The sequence below is a fragment of the Tenrec ecaudatus genome, chromosome 5, assembly GCF_050624435.1.
Source record: "Tenrec ecaudatus isolate mTenEca1 chromosome 5, mTenEca1.hap1, whole genome shotgun sequence".
Lineage (NCBI taxonomy): Eukaryota > Metazoa > Chordata > Mammalia > Afrosoricida > Tenrecidae > Tenrec > Tenrec ecaudatus.
The window spans coordinates 70434526-70451366 of record NC_134534.1 but is presented as its reverse complement, the minus strand read 5'-3'; the positions used below and the strand labels follow the sequence as shown (position 1 = coordinate 70451366).

At 38.1% G+C, this 16841-nt stretch overlaps 1 protein-coding gene across 3 annotated transcripts in view; it reads left to right on the top strand.

Annotated features, from left to right (window-relative positions):
- The window catches only part of C5H8orf34 (chromosome 5 C8orf34 homolog), a 417612-nt gene that overhangs the window by 143114 nt on the left and 257657 nt on the right, over positions 1-16841 (top strand). For all 3 annotated transcript variants that reach the window (XM_075549596.1, XM_075549598.1, XM_075549597.1), the window contains exon 7: positions 10366-10532. In XM_075549596.1, coding sequence (XP_075405711.1) covers positions 10366-10532 — 167 coding nt within the window. The remainder of the gene's footprint in view (positions 1-10365; positions 10533-16841) is intronic.

Sequence of the window (16841 nt, the reverse complement as noted above, 5' to 3'; positions counted from 1 at the left end):
TCCCTAATTGTCGCACGAACATATTTACATCAAGGAATTTATCTTCTTTGGTGGTGATTCTTCTGTTGATTTAACTCTGCCTCTGTGTCCTTCACAATCTTGTTTATTCCTGCTACTTTATTGTAATGATTCTGAGTTTCCAGTTCTTTTTAGCTTATGATTTTTTTCTATCAATGTTGTCCTTTTGTACCTAAATTGTTTTCCTGAAAGTTTCTAATTTGGGGGGATGTTTTTTAATAGATTTAAGGACTATAAATATTAGTCTTTTGAATTCCTTGTCAAATATATCTTTACCAGTTCTTTCTCAAAAGGTGTTTCATCTAGTTTTCTGCTCACTTTCCTGCGCCATCGTTCTTGTTCTTTCATATTATTTGTAATGAGTTGGTCTTCAAGCTATTAAAGTTCCATTTGTCTATATTTCTCTATGATAAGTCTAAGTCTATGTTAACTTCCCTCTGTTTTGATAGATCTGAAACTTATTTTTTCCATCTTTATGTTGTCTGGGATGGTGCGTATCATTTAAATCAATGTTATTGGGGCCATTGCTCTGTATATGAGTGTGATGGTGCTGGTCAGTTGGGCTAGGCACAGGTTTAGTGCTGTCCTTTGCCTGGACATATTTTCTTTGCACTGATGACGATGGTGAGTCATGCACACACTGAGATTCGATGTTAGTGGGTCATATGACTTCTTTTAGAGGATTGCTTGGTGGTGTGCCTGCAGGGTGCAGCACAGATGGACAGTGATCAAGAGCTTTTCACAGCTCTTGATGGAAAACACAATCCATTTTCCCCCATTTCTTCCAGGGGTGGTTTGAAAAGACTCTTCCCTACCATCTGTGTGCTTGATGTTGTTTTCTTGAATTATTTATTCTGTATTGTTCCTCCATGCTTTCCCCCAAATGCGCAAGCTGAGAGGTTGCTGGCTGGTAGGCACAGCTTGTCCATTGATCTCTGTTTTCCCGCTGATCTTGTGCCGCCTTTCCTTCCAGTTGGGGCTCGTTCCGTTTGGTGTTCTTCCCAACCCTCCACTTGATGTTCTGGGGTCTGAAGTCATCCTTGTGTCCACTTTACTTAGTTTATCAAGTCTTTATTGTTGATGGTTGCTGTATCTTTAACCAGACACTCTTCTTCTATTTTTCAACCCCTCCTGTGCACAGGAAAGACGGTCATCAGATTTTTGTCAAGAAGCTTGGATTCAAAAATGGCTGTCTATAATGTACACTTATTTTGTATTTAGCAGATAGCCCAATGATGCTTTTCATGAAGAATAATATGTCAGAATAATTCATATATTCTCAAAAAGGCTGTCAATCAAGAAAATTTATGGAAGGAAATGAAGTCGTTTATAAGAAAAAGAAGGAATCATTGAAGAGAGTGGCTAAAGTATTATGGAATGATCAAAAGCCTTCTGTGATTGGTAGATACTACTATTTGGCATCAGGGAGCCCGTGTGCCATGATTGTTCCATACTGTATGATAGCCCCAAGGTCAGCTGCTCAAAACTACCAGCTGCTTAACAGGAAAAAGATGAGGCTTTCTTCCTCCTTAAAGAGTGACAGTCTTGGAATCCCACCAGGGTAGTTCCGCCCTGTCCTTCAGGAGATGTATGAGTCAGAATCAACTCAGTAGCTGCAAGTGAGTGAGTGAGTGAGTGATTAGGGATAACTTGCTATGCCTTGCATTGTCACATAATGCAAAAGTACATTTTCATTGCACATGTATAATTAGTAGAAAGTAACTGTACACAATTAAAATACATCCACCTAATTGAGTTTCATAAATTTATTTTTTAATTAGACTGCAATAACTGGGTTGCATTTTCTAATTATTTGCTAAGGTGTAATGTGAGCTTGTAAATAAGCTTAAAGTGCCTTGAAAACCTAGTAATACTTCTGAAAACCTTAATTACCTTATTCAAACAAGAATAATATCCATAAACATTATGGATATAGTGAATAGGCTGTTTTGTTAAGTGAATATTGTTATTAGATTACAAATAAACTAAATAAGCAGAGAAAGTTTACAACTAAAACATGAATATTAAAAGCTAAATTAACTCTCTTATAACAAGAGTTCCTTTTATTTCAAATGAATTTGTTTCCAACCCATCAGTTAACTGCATGTGAAAATGAACTACTTCCTTGTAGAGGTTAGTCTTTTGAGGCAACCAGAGAAAACTAGTTTCTAAATAAGTAAATAGATAGTAATTCTATTTTTACAAGAGGAATCCAGGAACGAAGAAATAATCCTAATACTGTCAGCTTTTCACTATCTGACAAATATTTGATTAAAAATATCTACATAGCAGATAGGAAATTGAACTTAGTAATTGAGGAATTGTCTTAGTATGTATATTTTATGTATCTATTTGTTTTAAACATGAGATTAATTTTTTTAAGAACAGGGTTCATAGAGCTACATTTTATTTCTTTACGTATTTATTTTTTCCTTCAGTGGAGCTACATTTTAAAGAATGAAAGGTCCCCAAAGTCTTTAGGAGAACTCCCACGTAACTACCTACATTTAAAACTCATGGGTGGAAATACCTTTCTTGACAAACTCCAATAGGACAAAGGATGTCGAACATCCATCACACATCTGTTTTGGGGACAGCATTTTCCAAAGTAGCACTTGTTCATAGATGTACCCGAAAACATCAACACATGGCATTGCAATGAGCAGAGCTCTAACCCCCCCAAAATGTTGCTCTCCCTGAGGCCCCCGAGCCATCTCCTCAGGCAGCCACATTAATCTTGGGGCTTTTAAGAATACCTTCTTTGTTCAGGGGTCAATTTTATATTCCATGTTCATCTTCTTAATCATCTTCTTTTCATCTTTCTTCTTGGAGCATTTCTTTCCAATTGTCCCCCTTTCCCCAGGCTTTCGTATCTTCTCGCCATTTCTTCATCTGACACAGCTTCTTCAGCTTCAGCTTCTTGGGCTTTGCTCTTGGAGTTCATCTGAAGCATTAATTTCCCAACTTCAGGCTTCTATCCTCTGCAGGACATTCTTCCACAGAGAAGGTCGTCGCATAACAGAGCTCTGCTCTTTGATTGTGAATCTCCCTTTCTCTCTAAGCCCTGGCAGGTCCAGGTGTCGGTGCTCCTCGCTCATGGTCTTCTTTTTTCCTCCTCTCCCAGCTGCTTCTTGGTTTCTGAGTTTCGTCCCCTTTCCTGACATCTTACAAATTTCAGTCCATCTGTTTTCACTTTGCTGGCTTTGACTAAACAGGGAAGAACTTGTCTGAAGGCCTGCTGTGACATTAGTTGAAGATGCCCCCACCCGCGCCATGCTTAGCCTCCAGTCCTCACAGCTGGCTGAGTCAGAGGAACGTAAGCACAACTTCATGTGCAACAGATTTTTTGATAACTTGGACTTGTGCTTGGCCACCATGTTGCTTCTGCCCAGCCACAAGCTCTAACCTGTATATTTTAAATATAAAGCATCTGTAATTCATAAGAATGAATTTGACAATGGAATAAAAATCCAGAAACATTTAAAATATGTAAAACATAGAAAAAGTATACCCTATGACTCACAAAGTTCTCTTTTAGCCAAAAAAGTATGTAACTAAATCAAGCAGCAATTTCAGAAAGTTGATGGGTATATTTTGACATGGTCAAACTTTGTTTCATTTCACTCATTTTATTTTCATTTAGAAATAGATATATATATCATAATTCAAATAAATATGTTATGGAATGCACTATCCATTAACCATTGGCCTATGTCCATTAAACAGGCAGCATTTTAGATATAATTCGTACTTCAGTTTTGATGGCCAAACCATGTGCTTTAGTGAAATTAAAGAAAACCTTTCTTTTAATCATCATTGATGGTCTTTGCCTTAGATGGTTGCTAAGTAGGTGTTACTGCTTGCAGTGTAATATTTCTTCCTCATCTTCCACATTGATTTATCTCATATTTTCTTCTTGTGTTTCAACATGTAGTTTTTGTTAGGGACACTGAGTCACTTCCAGCTCATGGTGACTCTACATGGACAACAGAACAGAACGCTACCTCCTCTGGTGCCCTTCTCACACTAATTGCCATGTTTGAGCCCATTCTTGCATTCACAGCATCAATCCCTCTCCTGGAGGCTCTTGCTCTTTTTTGCTGCCATCTATTTTACGAAGCATGATATATGATTCCAGGGATTGGTGTCTCATAAGAATTTGTCCACAGTACAAGAGTCCCTGTTTCTAGGAGCATTGTGGCTGTTCTTCCAAGATAAATTTGTTTGCTCCTTTAGCAATCCATGTTACTTGAATTGTTCTTTGCCAACACCTTAATTCAAATGTCTCAGTTCTTGCATGGTCTTCCTTGATTATTGTCCAGCATTTCACGTGCACATGAGGTGATTGAAAATACCATGACTTGGTTCAGACACCTTAGTCTTCACAGTGACGTCCTTCCTTACTCTCTAACACCTCTGTTATACATCCAGTATATAATACACAATAAATGTGTGACACAGTAATGAAAGAAACATACTTTAGTCATCTTAAAAATGTAAAATAATGGCCAAGCATCTTTTGCATAAATCAAAATGGCAAAACTGAAAGTCAAGTTTTATGATATGTTCACTTCCAAGGACTTTGAAGAAAAATGACTTTTTGTTTTTAATTTTAACTAGGCAAGAGTTAGGGCACTAGAGATAATCCGAGTTAAAAACCGTCCAGTTTTTCACCAAAAAAGAAGACATAGGATCAGATAACAATACTATATACCAATATTGGTTCAGAGACAATATAGAACACATAGGAGTTAGATCGGGAACCTAAGACAGTGGGATCAAGAGGAAGCAAGTGGACGCTGAGAACACAGGGTCAGAGGAGGGTCTACTTGGGAAATTGGTACCCTGGCCTCTGTTGGAAGTCTCAGTCACTTGAAACTGTAAACTCCCCACTGATCCTGACTGAGAAGTTACCCACCTAAGGAATGCCCAGAGTGCATTAGCATTCAGTTGAAAAATTAACTGCTCTTTGTTTTTCATCTGACAATATGTTATAAAGATGACGCATTATTACTGAATTCTTTAGCATGTACTATCCAAGATTAAGGATATTTTCTAATATAATCATATTGTTATTTACTACATGTACACATTTAGCAATGTTGCAGAGTGCATCCTCAACATTCTCTAATTTTCTCATAAGAACATTTTAGGTATATTTTATTTTATTTATTTTCTCTTTGTGCTTCAGTGCCGGAAGCCTGCAGGTTAGGAAGCAAGACAATGGCCGGGGGCTCCGGACTGCTCTGACATGGTACATGATGAGAGGCCCAGGGCAGGGCCTGCCCGAAATCCAAACCCATACATATATTTTATTTTTTAAATCTAGTTTCTAGCTGTAAAATCTCTTTAGTTTTCTATAATTGATAACAGTGTATACATTTGGGCATATTTTAATACTCTGGCATTCTTACTGATGTCATCAGACTGTTATTTTGAAAAAGTCCCCAAATCAGAGTTTGTTTAGTTGCTTCCTAATAACTAAAATCAGACTAAACATTTTAACTAGAATTCTACATAAGTGATAGTGTGTGTTTCTTCATTGTATCATATCAAGAGATGCATAATGTCAGTTTGGCCCATTCCTGGGGATGCTGTGTGATCACTTAGTTGGGTGATAGCCACCTGATTTCTGCATTGTAAAGAGGGCGTTGGCAGGTTGAAAATGAAAACCAAACCCAAACTCCCTATTGAGTCAATTCTGGCAGGTAGAGTGAGAGGATGCAAGTGGATACTGAACGAGTTGGGTTGCCTGTACTGATGCCAGATAAAATATACTGGAATCAAAACTGATACAAGAGACAATCAAGGACATGTGTAACCACAAAAGGGCCAATTCATTAGGAAAATATAGTAAAGTTTAAAATATTTATGTACTTCATATTTTATGCAAAAATTACAGAATTGAAGGAGCAAAGTTCTATAATAGCCGTGAGGGTTTAAAACACAACATTTTCAACAGTGTTTAGAGCATCTAGCTAGATCAGGAAAATATGAGCAACATTAGATCTTTTAAAATAAGTAGAACACTCCACCTTTCAACAGCACCGCATATTGGACTCCAGGGCTCATGGGGCATGGGATAACCCATCTATTATGTCACAAAATAAGTGTGAGTAAAATTTTAAAGGTTTAAATCATACAAAGTATTTTCTCTGACCGGAATAGAATGAAATTGAAATTAAAACTAAATGATAGCAGAAAACTGAGCATTTTAGAAGTGTGTGGAAACTAAACAGACATCATGACACAACCAAGGCTCAAAGAAGAACTCAGAGAGGGAAATTTGAAATACATTTAACTTAAGGGTGAGTAGATGTGAAAACACAACGTAGAAAAGTGTGTTTTTTTGTTTTGTTTAATAAATGATTTTATTGGGGAGAAAAGCGTTTTTGTTGTTAGGTTCTGTCTCGTCAAATTGGACCTGGCTCCCGCTGACCCTGTGCACAGCTTGCCAGGACGGCAGCATCCTCAAAGTCACCCTCTGTTGTAGCCAGGATGTCAATGACCTTGGGGTCTTCCTTTTTTGTTGTTTTTTTGCTGGCCCTCTACTGCATTGGGCTGGGTTCACTAGAGAGGCAAAAGCAGGACACTAGAAACATATATAAGCACAGAAGTTTATATTGTGAAAGGGAATGATAACAGGAAAGCAACCAACACAGCTGCAGAGAGATTTCAGTTGGACTCACTTTCATGGGTAAGTTAATGCGCTGAAGGTATTTTCAGCTCACTAAGCTGCCACACCCAAGGGGCAAAGAAGCAGGAGGTAGAAGAGTAAAGCATAGCAGAGGTTGGTAGCAGAGTGGGGTGATGGAAGTCACAGTGAGGACTCATAGCATGGCAATGCAAGACAGCTGGCCAGCTGGCACAGGGTGATGATGCAATGCAGCTGGTCCAGGCCATGCAGCTTGGTGGTGCAAGGATGCTGGATTACGCATCGCATCAATCCAGGCAAGAGGGGAAGAAAAAAGGGACAGTCAGGATTACACAGCATCTTCTTATATCCAGGCCACATCTCCAAGGAGATGTCACTAGGCTCCATCCTGATTGATGGTCTGTCTGTATTCCACCCATATCTTCTCATAGGTGCCATGTTGTCACTAAAAACCTCTAACCACCACAGTCCAACCCTTGTCAATTTGGCACTTACATAGAACTCTTTAACCACATATAATCTCTGGTTAAAGACAATAATAAAATAGTACTTGCAACTTAACATTGTACAGCTAGCACAGGTACAAATGAAGGTGCACACACCCTCGTTGCATCTAGTATATTATAAAGGAACAAGAGAAAAATATTTGAAGCATACCTCTAAAGGAAAAAAAATACTGACAATTACAAACAATCTCTTCGCAATTTGTTCATGTGGCTGTGACTGATACTTAGAATTACTTTTCTGTACTACCACTGCAAAGTGTTTTTAAATAGCTGGCACTGTAATTGTACCTTTAGAAGGCAATTCATTATTCTATCAAGCTGACTGCTTCAGAATGATGAAGAATGTGGGATAATCAGTAGATTCTGTGAGCATGCACACTGCTGCACTTCATTTGCTGTGAACTGAGTTCCATGATCGGTAGCAGTGTTGTGTGTGATACCAAGCCAGTGGCTAAGATATTCTGGAAGTCCAGGAATAATCGCTTGGTCATTTTGTCAGAAGCATTGCATGCAGGGATGACAAATATGTATCCAGAGTAAATGTCTATTCCAAATAACAGAATGCTGCCCTTTATATTGTGGACATGGTTGCTAGTTGATCTCTCTGAGGAATGGTCCCATATCTTGCACTCAGTGTTTATCTTTGCTGCTGGCACTTGGAGCACTCAGCTGTAGCAGTTGCCAAGCCAGCCTTGGTGAATGTAAATCCATATTGCTGAGCCCATGTATAACCCCAGTCCCTACCACCATGGCCACTTTGTCCATGCTGCTATTGGGTGCTGTCAGTTGTGGCTGTGGAAAGTTTCCACTACTACTTGTCATCCTATCCACTTAATTGCTAAAATCCTCATGTTCAGAGGTAACTCTTTGGAGACTATTCATATGAGACAAATGTCTTCACTTTTTTGTTCCATTCAAAGAGGTTTATCTGGATACCTCTTCTCCATACCTCATTGTCACCAATTTTCCAATCATGCTTCTTGACCATCAAGCCAAACCAATGGCCACAGCCCATGAATCAGTGTATAGCAACGCATTTGGCCATTTCTACTTCCAAGGAAACTGAACGGCCAGGTGCACTGCTCAAAGTTCTTCCCATTGGGAAGATTTCCCTTCACCACTGTCCCTCAGGGAGGTCACAGAAAGAGGCTGTGGTGCTGCTGCCTTGCATTTTTGAATGGCATCTGCACGTCATGCAGAACCATCAGCAAAACAAGCACCAGTTTTCTGTTCCTTGCCCAATGAACCAGAAGGAACTCCCCATGGGGACATAGCTGGAGACTGGGAGAAGGAAGGTACTATGTGTGACAGGAATGGAGACCATAGGCATTTGGACTAGTTCTTCATGCGGCTTACATGTATCTTCAGGTCCTGTTCAAGCCCACTCTTGTATATACTACTTCCATTTAATGTTATTTTGCCCATATTTCATTTAGTATTTCAAGACTTAAAATTTACTTCAGTTCTTTATGCTTAAGAGATGCCAAGTATGTTTTTCCCTTCTGACTTTATAACTCAATGTTTTAAACATTTATCGTAATACTTTTTTTTATTCAAGCCACCCTTTGAAATTTTCTGCCCTTGGTAGCAGCTCCTCATTTTTCTCCTCCCTCCCCACTTCCCTCTCCCCTATGAACCCTTGATAATTTATAAATTATTATTATTTTAGCATATCTTACACCATCTGATGTCTCCCTTCACCCACTTTTCCGTTGTTCATCCTCCAAGGACGAGTTTATATGTAGATCCTTGTAATTGGTTCTCCTTTTCCACCCCATCCTCCCTCCCGGTATCGCCGCTCTCACCACTGGTCCTGAGGGGCTCATCTGTCCTGAATTCCCTGTGTTTCTAGCTCCTATCTGTAGCAGTGTACATCCTCCGGTCCAGCCGGATTTGTAAGGTAGAATTGGGATAATGAGAGTGGGGGGTGGGTGGGAACCAGTCAAGAACTAGAGTAAAATTGTATGTTTCATCATTGCTACACTGTACCCTGACTGGCTCGTCTCCTGCCCGCGGGCCTTCTGCAAGGTGATGTCCAATTTCCCACAGATGGGCCTTGGGTCCCTTCTCTGCACTCCCCCTCATTCACAATGCTATGATTTTTGGGGGGGTCTTTGATGCCTGATACCTGATCCTTTCGATGCCTTGTAATCTCATAGGCTGGTGTGCTTCAATGGGTGCACAAGCAAATGTGGTGAAGAAAACTGATGGTGCCTGGCTATCAAAAGATATAGCATCTGAGGTCTTAAAGGCCTGACGATAAACAAGCAGCCATCTAGCTGAGAAACAACAAAACCCACATGGAAGAATCACACCAGCCTGTCCTAACTCGATCACTGAAGACAAAGTGGGTGCATAAGCAAATGTGGTGAAGAAAGCTGATGGTGCCCAGCTGTCAAAAGATATAGAATCTGGGGTCCTATAGGCTAGAAGATAAACAAGTGGCCATCTAGCTGAGAAACAACAAATGCTTTGCAACATTCTATCAAGTGATCTCCAGCTTCATTAATCCCCCAAACCATATATATATTTTTTACACCAAATCATATTTTTAACTAGGGTGTCTTCCTATCTGTTTCCACCCTTTGCATTCCATCTCAAGAAACTGGGAGAGAACCATGAAAGACAGAGTATTTTCCCATAAGAAGTTGGCTTTATCAAGAAAGAAAAAGAAGACAGCATTCAAATTGACAAGGCTGGTGTTAGAGTAGAAGAAACTGTGATCTGTAAAGGCTGAATCGGACTCCATTCTTTCTTCTACCCTACCTTCCCCCGTGTCTTGGCAGCCTACACAGAATCAATCAGAAAATAGATTTCAATTGTAGGAAACAAAAAAAATTCTTAGAGCAGAATGTAAAATCATTTATTCCCTTACACATGTTTCTTAATGACTTGTTTTTGTTTTTAACTCGTGTGTGGATTTGATTAACTTAACTTTTAGTGGGACAGGAAATATTTAGTTTTCCATATCTCATTCACAGACACTTGGGAATTGTTAGAGTGTGAACAAAGCAAGTCTAAGAAAGAAGGCAGATTCTATATTTCTAGTACTCCTGTGACATATCTTACAAATATGAATGCACATTTGCATAAAAGAATAAAAACCGTTTATAAATTTTCTTTACTTACTAAAGCTAACTCATAATCTCAGCCTCATTGGAAATTAACATTTAAATATTTTTTAAGCTTAAAGATGGAACCGAAGACCAAGGGATTAAAGCAGCAGCAGCAGCAGCATAAGAAACTTCTGGCAGCAATGCTTTCTCAAGATTCTCTGGAATCCATCCACAGCCCTACCCCTTCTGTAACGGACGAAGATATCGATAATGAAGATGATGCAATGGAATTGCTGGGTAATTTTAAAAATTAATCATTTCTACTTTCTTTTCTGATATTGTAACAATGTAGAGATTAAGAGCCTTTTTAAATTTTTGAGTAGTCTTTGTCTTAGATGAAGAAAACTTTTAAGACATTATTTACATTACTACTTCACTAAGTTGCATGTAAAAACTAAGTTCAATTTTAAATAATCTGAGCATGTGGAGTATTTATTAGTCTGTATTCTGTGCTTTGTATATGCATACCTTGACCTTCTGATTACTTGATCAAGCTTTTTCTGTGTGCAACTGTGATAAAAATTCAAGCCTGTCTGCTTTCTTCTCTAATGATGATTGCCTTGATCATATCTATTGTTCATAAAATGTATCCAAAGTACATATTCAGCCCTCATTCCAAGATTTCCCTCTTGTTATTCCAAAGACGTTTCAGGAAAAGATAATAAAAATTTGAGGGAGAGCTAGTAAATTAATGTTTTATGACTTCTACAAATGACAGCAGAATTTACAGAGATTTCTAAGTTTTTAGAGGCCTATTACTTCCGTTAAAAAACACCCTAATTTTAGTATATATGCAGAAAATTCTTTCCTTTCTTTTAACAAAGTAACTGCATGCATTTGTTGATCAGAATTATCTTCATCATAGTTCTTAATTGAATATTTTCCTTGGGAACCATTTTTTATACAACAACGGAATATTTTTCATTTCAGCGAGTGAAATACATATGTAAAAAATTTTGTTTTAAAGTTGAAATCAGTTAACCTACTATAAATAAAACAACTTTCAAAATTTGTACCAATATGGTATTTTTAACTGAAAAAAATCATGTAATCATTTGAAAGTTTCAAATAAGTTTAATTTACTGAGTCTCACAAAAATGAAACATTTTCTAAATATACTCCCACAAACAGGATTGCTTGGATTTAGAGATTAATAGCAGTGTGATTTTGTCATATAATAAATGATATGTCTTTCAATTCACAGACCTAGAAATGTATTATCTTGTCAATAATGAAAGTGTCTCTAATGTTTTCTATGCCATAATAATTGCATTATTCCTGTGTTAAGGCGTATATACCATGGTATTGTCATTACATGTTGTTGTTTTTTAATATGGAAGTATGGGTGTTTTGTAAGAGCATTTTTACTTATCTCCTATTATGAATGTGGAAGATACAGCACTTTCAATATATATATTTCTACTAACGCTTACAAAGCATTTACTGTGAGCCAGGCCAAATCCTTGAGTCTGAGGACATAAGGAACTAAAACAATACCTGTGATCTTTATTTGTAGGAATCTTACTTTTTGGTATTCTAGATCAAATTATAAATGGTATGAATTCAGTACACGGTGTCATCAGGATGACACCATATGAGAGAAGTTGACCAGGGCATGCTTTCTCATGCATCTGATTCTTCAAGTGAACCCTGCAATGTAAGATGGTGTCCGTTCAGCAGATCCAGTGTGGTCATTACTCCCCCAGGTGTGCACATGTAGGGAGGCTGTCCCTGGCTATTGTGCTCTCGGGCTGTGCCTGTAAATTGCTCCTCTGCTTTAGTGAATGACAGCAGGGAAACGTTAAAGACTAATTACTAATGGAGGGGTAGGAGATTGCGTACTTACCATCAGTATTTAAGGAGCCCTGGTGGTGCGGGCCTGGTGGCATAGTTGGTTACTCAGTGGGTTGCTAGCAAGTCACTAATATAAATTCACCAGCGGTTCTGTGGGAGAACATTGAGGCATTCTGATCCCGTAAAGATTTGCAGCCTGAGAAGCCGAAGCCAGAATTGACCTGATGACAGAGGGGTTAGCAGTTCTGTCAGGTAAGTGGTAGCCCACTTACCCAAGGTTGGTGGTTCAGACCTACCAGCTGCACTGGGAAAGGCATGTGTCTGCTCCAGTAAGGAACCACAGCTTTGGAAAGCCCACCTAGGATCACTGTGAGTTGGAATCAACTCTAGCTCGGTGGCTATTTTTGGTTTGGTTTGGTTTGGTTTTGGTGGAATAGTGGTTTATGCTGACCTCGACTGCAAAGTGAGCAGTTGAAAGCCACCCTCTGATAATATGGAAGAGAGTGGAGGCTGTCTACTCCCATAAAGGTTTACAGTCTCAGAAATCCTCGAGGCCAAATTTTCTCGATCCTATCGATGTTTCTTTCATGGGCCAGAGTCAACAAAGTGGCAGGTGCTGGGTTAATGTTTTGATTCATTAATTCGGGCTTAGCAGATGTCCTCCATTCTCTCTCCACCACTATACATGAAGGCAGCTGCTCTTCGGCTTGTAAAGCTGATCTGCTGAAGAAAGAGTAGGTATACTCAGAGCCACATTGAGCTATGTCCTGATAGCCTCAGGCATCTCTGGGCAGCATGGAGGCAACCTTTACAACTGCAGGGAAACCAAAATACTCTTACAGAGACTGACCTGTGCACTCAATGTTTGTTTCTAGTTTCCCAAACGTAGGAGCAGGAAATGTAATTAGTGGGCAGTTTCTCATGAGAAATAACTAGTCTCCATTTATTCCTGTATTACTTTTTCATTTTTTATAGTTCATATTTTTACTCTGTTGTGTGGTCAAGTTTAAGAATGAGAAATGGGCTAAGACATGGACTTTCTTTTTGCAAGCCAACATATCTCAGCACAGTGGATGGTAATGTAACTATGCTGATGCTTAGGTCTTGAAGCTTCTCTGTGATAATGAAGAATGTTCCCAGGCCTTGCTTTCCAGTCGTCCCCCCTGACAAAGTTGTATAACAGGAACTTCTCTCTGAAACATTATTTAGCTCAGCAATTTATCTGTTAAATAAAATGTTGTTTGTATGTGTAATATATTTGTCTTCAAGCCCCCCCCCAAATGCCTGTATATAAACATCACTTAATTGATTAAGCAATCTACCCTCTACCACGCAGTAGATTTTGGCATAGTGATTCTAAAGGACAAAGTCCACACATCTTTGCAGAAGCAGCTGCCTCATTTGTCTCTCACAAAAAAAGCCTAATGGATCCAAAATACCAACCTTGTTGTTAGCAACCTAATGGTTAACCTACCACATTATTGAAAATACAGATTCAGAATTCTCTTAAAAATAACTAGTATAGACAAGTTCATGATGTGTAATACTTCTTATATTTTTGAATAATGAATCATCTCATATGAAATGAAACAAATGTGTAGGAATGATTTCTGTTAATCTAAGAGTTAAGAGAAAAAATCAGTCATGCGATAGTAAGAGACAAATAGGTCAAGTAAGACTTTAGAAGAAAATGTAATTAAGTTATTCCATTTTAACACCTGGTATCTTTAGTAACCACACATGGCTCTGTTAACATTTCCAGGTCCTGACCAAAATCAAATTAGAAACTAAATAATAGCTACCTGCCTTGTCCTTTTAAAAGACAGCCTGGTGGCCTAGTGGGCTTTGCACTGAGCTATTAACCACACGGTCAGTGGTTTGAAACCACCAGCTACTCTATGAGAGGAAACAATGGAGCTTTCTATTGCCATGACAATTTCAGTCTTGGAAACCGTAAGGGACAGATCTATTCTGTCTTCTAGCTTTGTGAAGAATCAGAATTGGCCCAAGAGCTGTGAGTGTGAGTCCTTTTAAAGCTGTAAATTTGGAAACGATGTGGGACAGGTCTATTCTGTCCTGTATCAGTCTAAATAAGTCAGAATCAACTGAATGTCATACAAAACAGCATTCTTTTTAAAATTAGATTTTTCATCATTTTGTTTCATATAAGAGAATATTGTAAAACTCTGACTCCAAAGAAACATATGTGGTTATATGTCAGTCAAAATGCTATATTCTTGCATGAAATAAAATATAGTTTATAGAATCCCTGTAAGACGTAATCGAAACATGCTATTTAAAATATCTTTTTGAGCACACATTTTATAAATTATGTTAATAGACTATGCTTTTGTTTTCCTTGGCTTAGCACCATTGTTATCTAAATCAAGTATACAACACTGAAAACTATTTTTATGCATGTGAAACTTTTTGTAAACCTAGTGAGCTGATCGATAAGGGGCAAATTATTATTACTAGTTAACTTTAATATAGTATAGTTTAACTTCTTAGTAAAATTTGTTGATTTAAAGGGGGAAAATAGCCATCTAGATGAGCTAGTGCTAGTTAGTAAAGCCGTGGAGTTCAGTTTTGTTTTGATTAGACAAACTCGTATTTAATTATTCTAGCTTAATTTATATTTGTGGATTACTTTTCCCAAGTGTATTGGACACATGGGAAATACTATAATATGGTGTCTACAATATTTAAAATAGATTAAATTTTTTCTCTAAGATTTCTTTAATTACTATTTATAAATCAGCATAATTTAAAAGTAACTTAATATGGATGTAGTACACATCAGAGACTAAAATATCAACTTGTAGGAATTCATGATATAACAATTTTAAGAGCCTCTCAAGTTGGAATAACTACAAAAGATACTGATTAAAGTATTTGCCAAATCGCCTCATACTAAACATTTTTAAACTCAAGGTATTGTCAAATATTCTAGCAATTATGCTGAAAAGTAATAGTCACAATGAATCAAGCATGATGGATATTCTTTACATATTTACAAATGTGATTTAAATCAATAATTTTTCAAAATTGAATAAGAATTATTATGATAAAACAAAATCGTTATATATTTTAGTTCACTTATTTTTCACAGACCACTGAAAGAGCATTATTAGTTTAATAGCTACTCCAGTTTACAAGAAGGCAGAGACCAATGTTTAAACATGTCTCTATGATCAGTGGATGTCTGCAGGAAAGTTCTCTGAATAATGGACCCATCTTAATCTCCTAGAGGTGTTTTCAAATAAAAGATTCAATCAAAACATTGACTTAGATCAGCTAGACTCTTTTTTTTAAGGGGGATTTTAAAAGGATAATCTCAGATTTTTCTCAGAGAACACAAGGTGATCACTGGAGCTTATAATGAAGAATATTTTAGAAAAATTAAAACTGCATTCATGAGAGAAAGGCCAGGAAAACATTTTAAATAAAAAATCATTCATATCTGCAAAACAAGATTCTGTATTTTACCTAATAAGGAAAATGGAGAATTTCATTCCATGATGTTAAAAGGTCTCGGGAGGTTTAAGTGTTAAAAACAAAAAATTCAAATATAGTTTAGTAATCAAAAATATGTAAAGTCATTGAAAGGAGAGAAGACCATAAAAAGAACCCTTTTGTTTTCCTTCAGACTACTAATTAGATAAACCAGCACAACAAAAGTTATCACTTTAAAATGAAATCTTCATAAATATCCGGACTGAAAAATGTATGGTCTATGATCCTTTAGGATTGCCATACTTAACCTTTAAAAATTAAATATAAATTTTAGCCTACAGCAAAGACTGCTTTAAAAAGTAAACATACAGGTTAGCATAGTAGTTAGGAAAGAATTTCATATAAAATTGGCACATATAAGAAATTAAAATACCCAGATTACAGTCTTTTAAGAAATAACAGTTTTTAGTGCCGCTGAACTTAGCGCTCTGATTCTAAAAGATAGTAAAATATAGATAGACTTCATTCTTCACAAATTCTGTACTGGACCATTCACCCACTCGCTAAATGGTAGTGGTAACGCCCCGAGGAATACGGATGGCCGTCTCGTGGTCACATGTGGATCTGCGCAGAGCAGCGAGACGTTTGTGCGGCCTTATAGCGGCGCGCCTCATGTTCCTGCGCTTTTGCTGTATTGCACGTCACAACTAAGGTGCTTGTCACAACGGTGGGTTGTGGCAGCGCTCCATCAAGCTGGTCTGTGGGCATCGTGTGTCTAACAGCATGTGCTCCCGCCATGCCTCTGTGGTGCAGGGGGAATTCCCACAGCAGTCCGGACTCTCTCGTGCTGCTATCACACATGCAGTGGGCTACAGTACAGTGTGAGCATGAGGTTCTGGCAAACCAGAGAATTCTGCTGAGTTGCCTTACTGTTGTGGTCTGGAACTGCAGACAGTCTCTGAGTGCCTGAACTCCTGCTCCCAGCTGAGGTCAAGTAGACAAGGCTCCGCCCTTGTTTCAGCTTCTACTGCAAAAAGTGTCCCTTTTGTGATCTATGGAGGACCGTTACCCCCGCCTCTACCCCTCTTTTGGGAGATTTTTATCAAAGTGGCCCTAAGCATACTGTGTCGTGTTTCTAAGTATAAGGTGACTGAAAAATGCCTTTTGGAGAAAATAACATATTTGTCTGAAGTTACTTAGCGCTGCCGTCAAAGAGCAGTCATTTGGTGTCTCCAGGTTCTGGAGACTGTTTTAAGTCTCAATCTGGGAATTGCTTCACGGGTTCCCTCTGTGGGC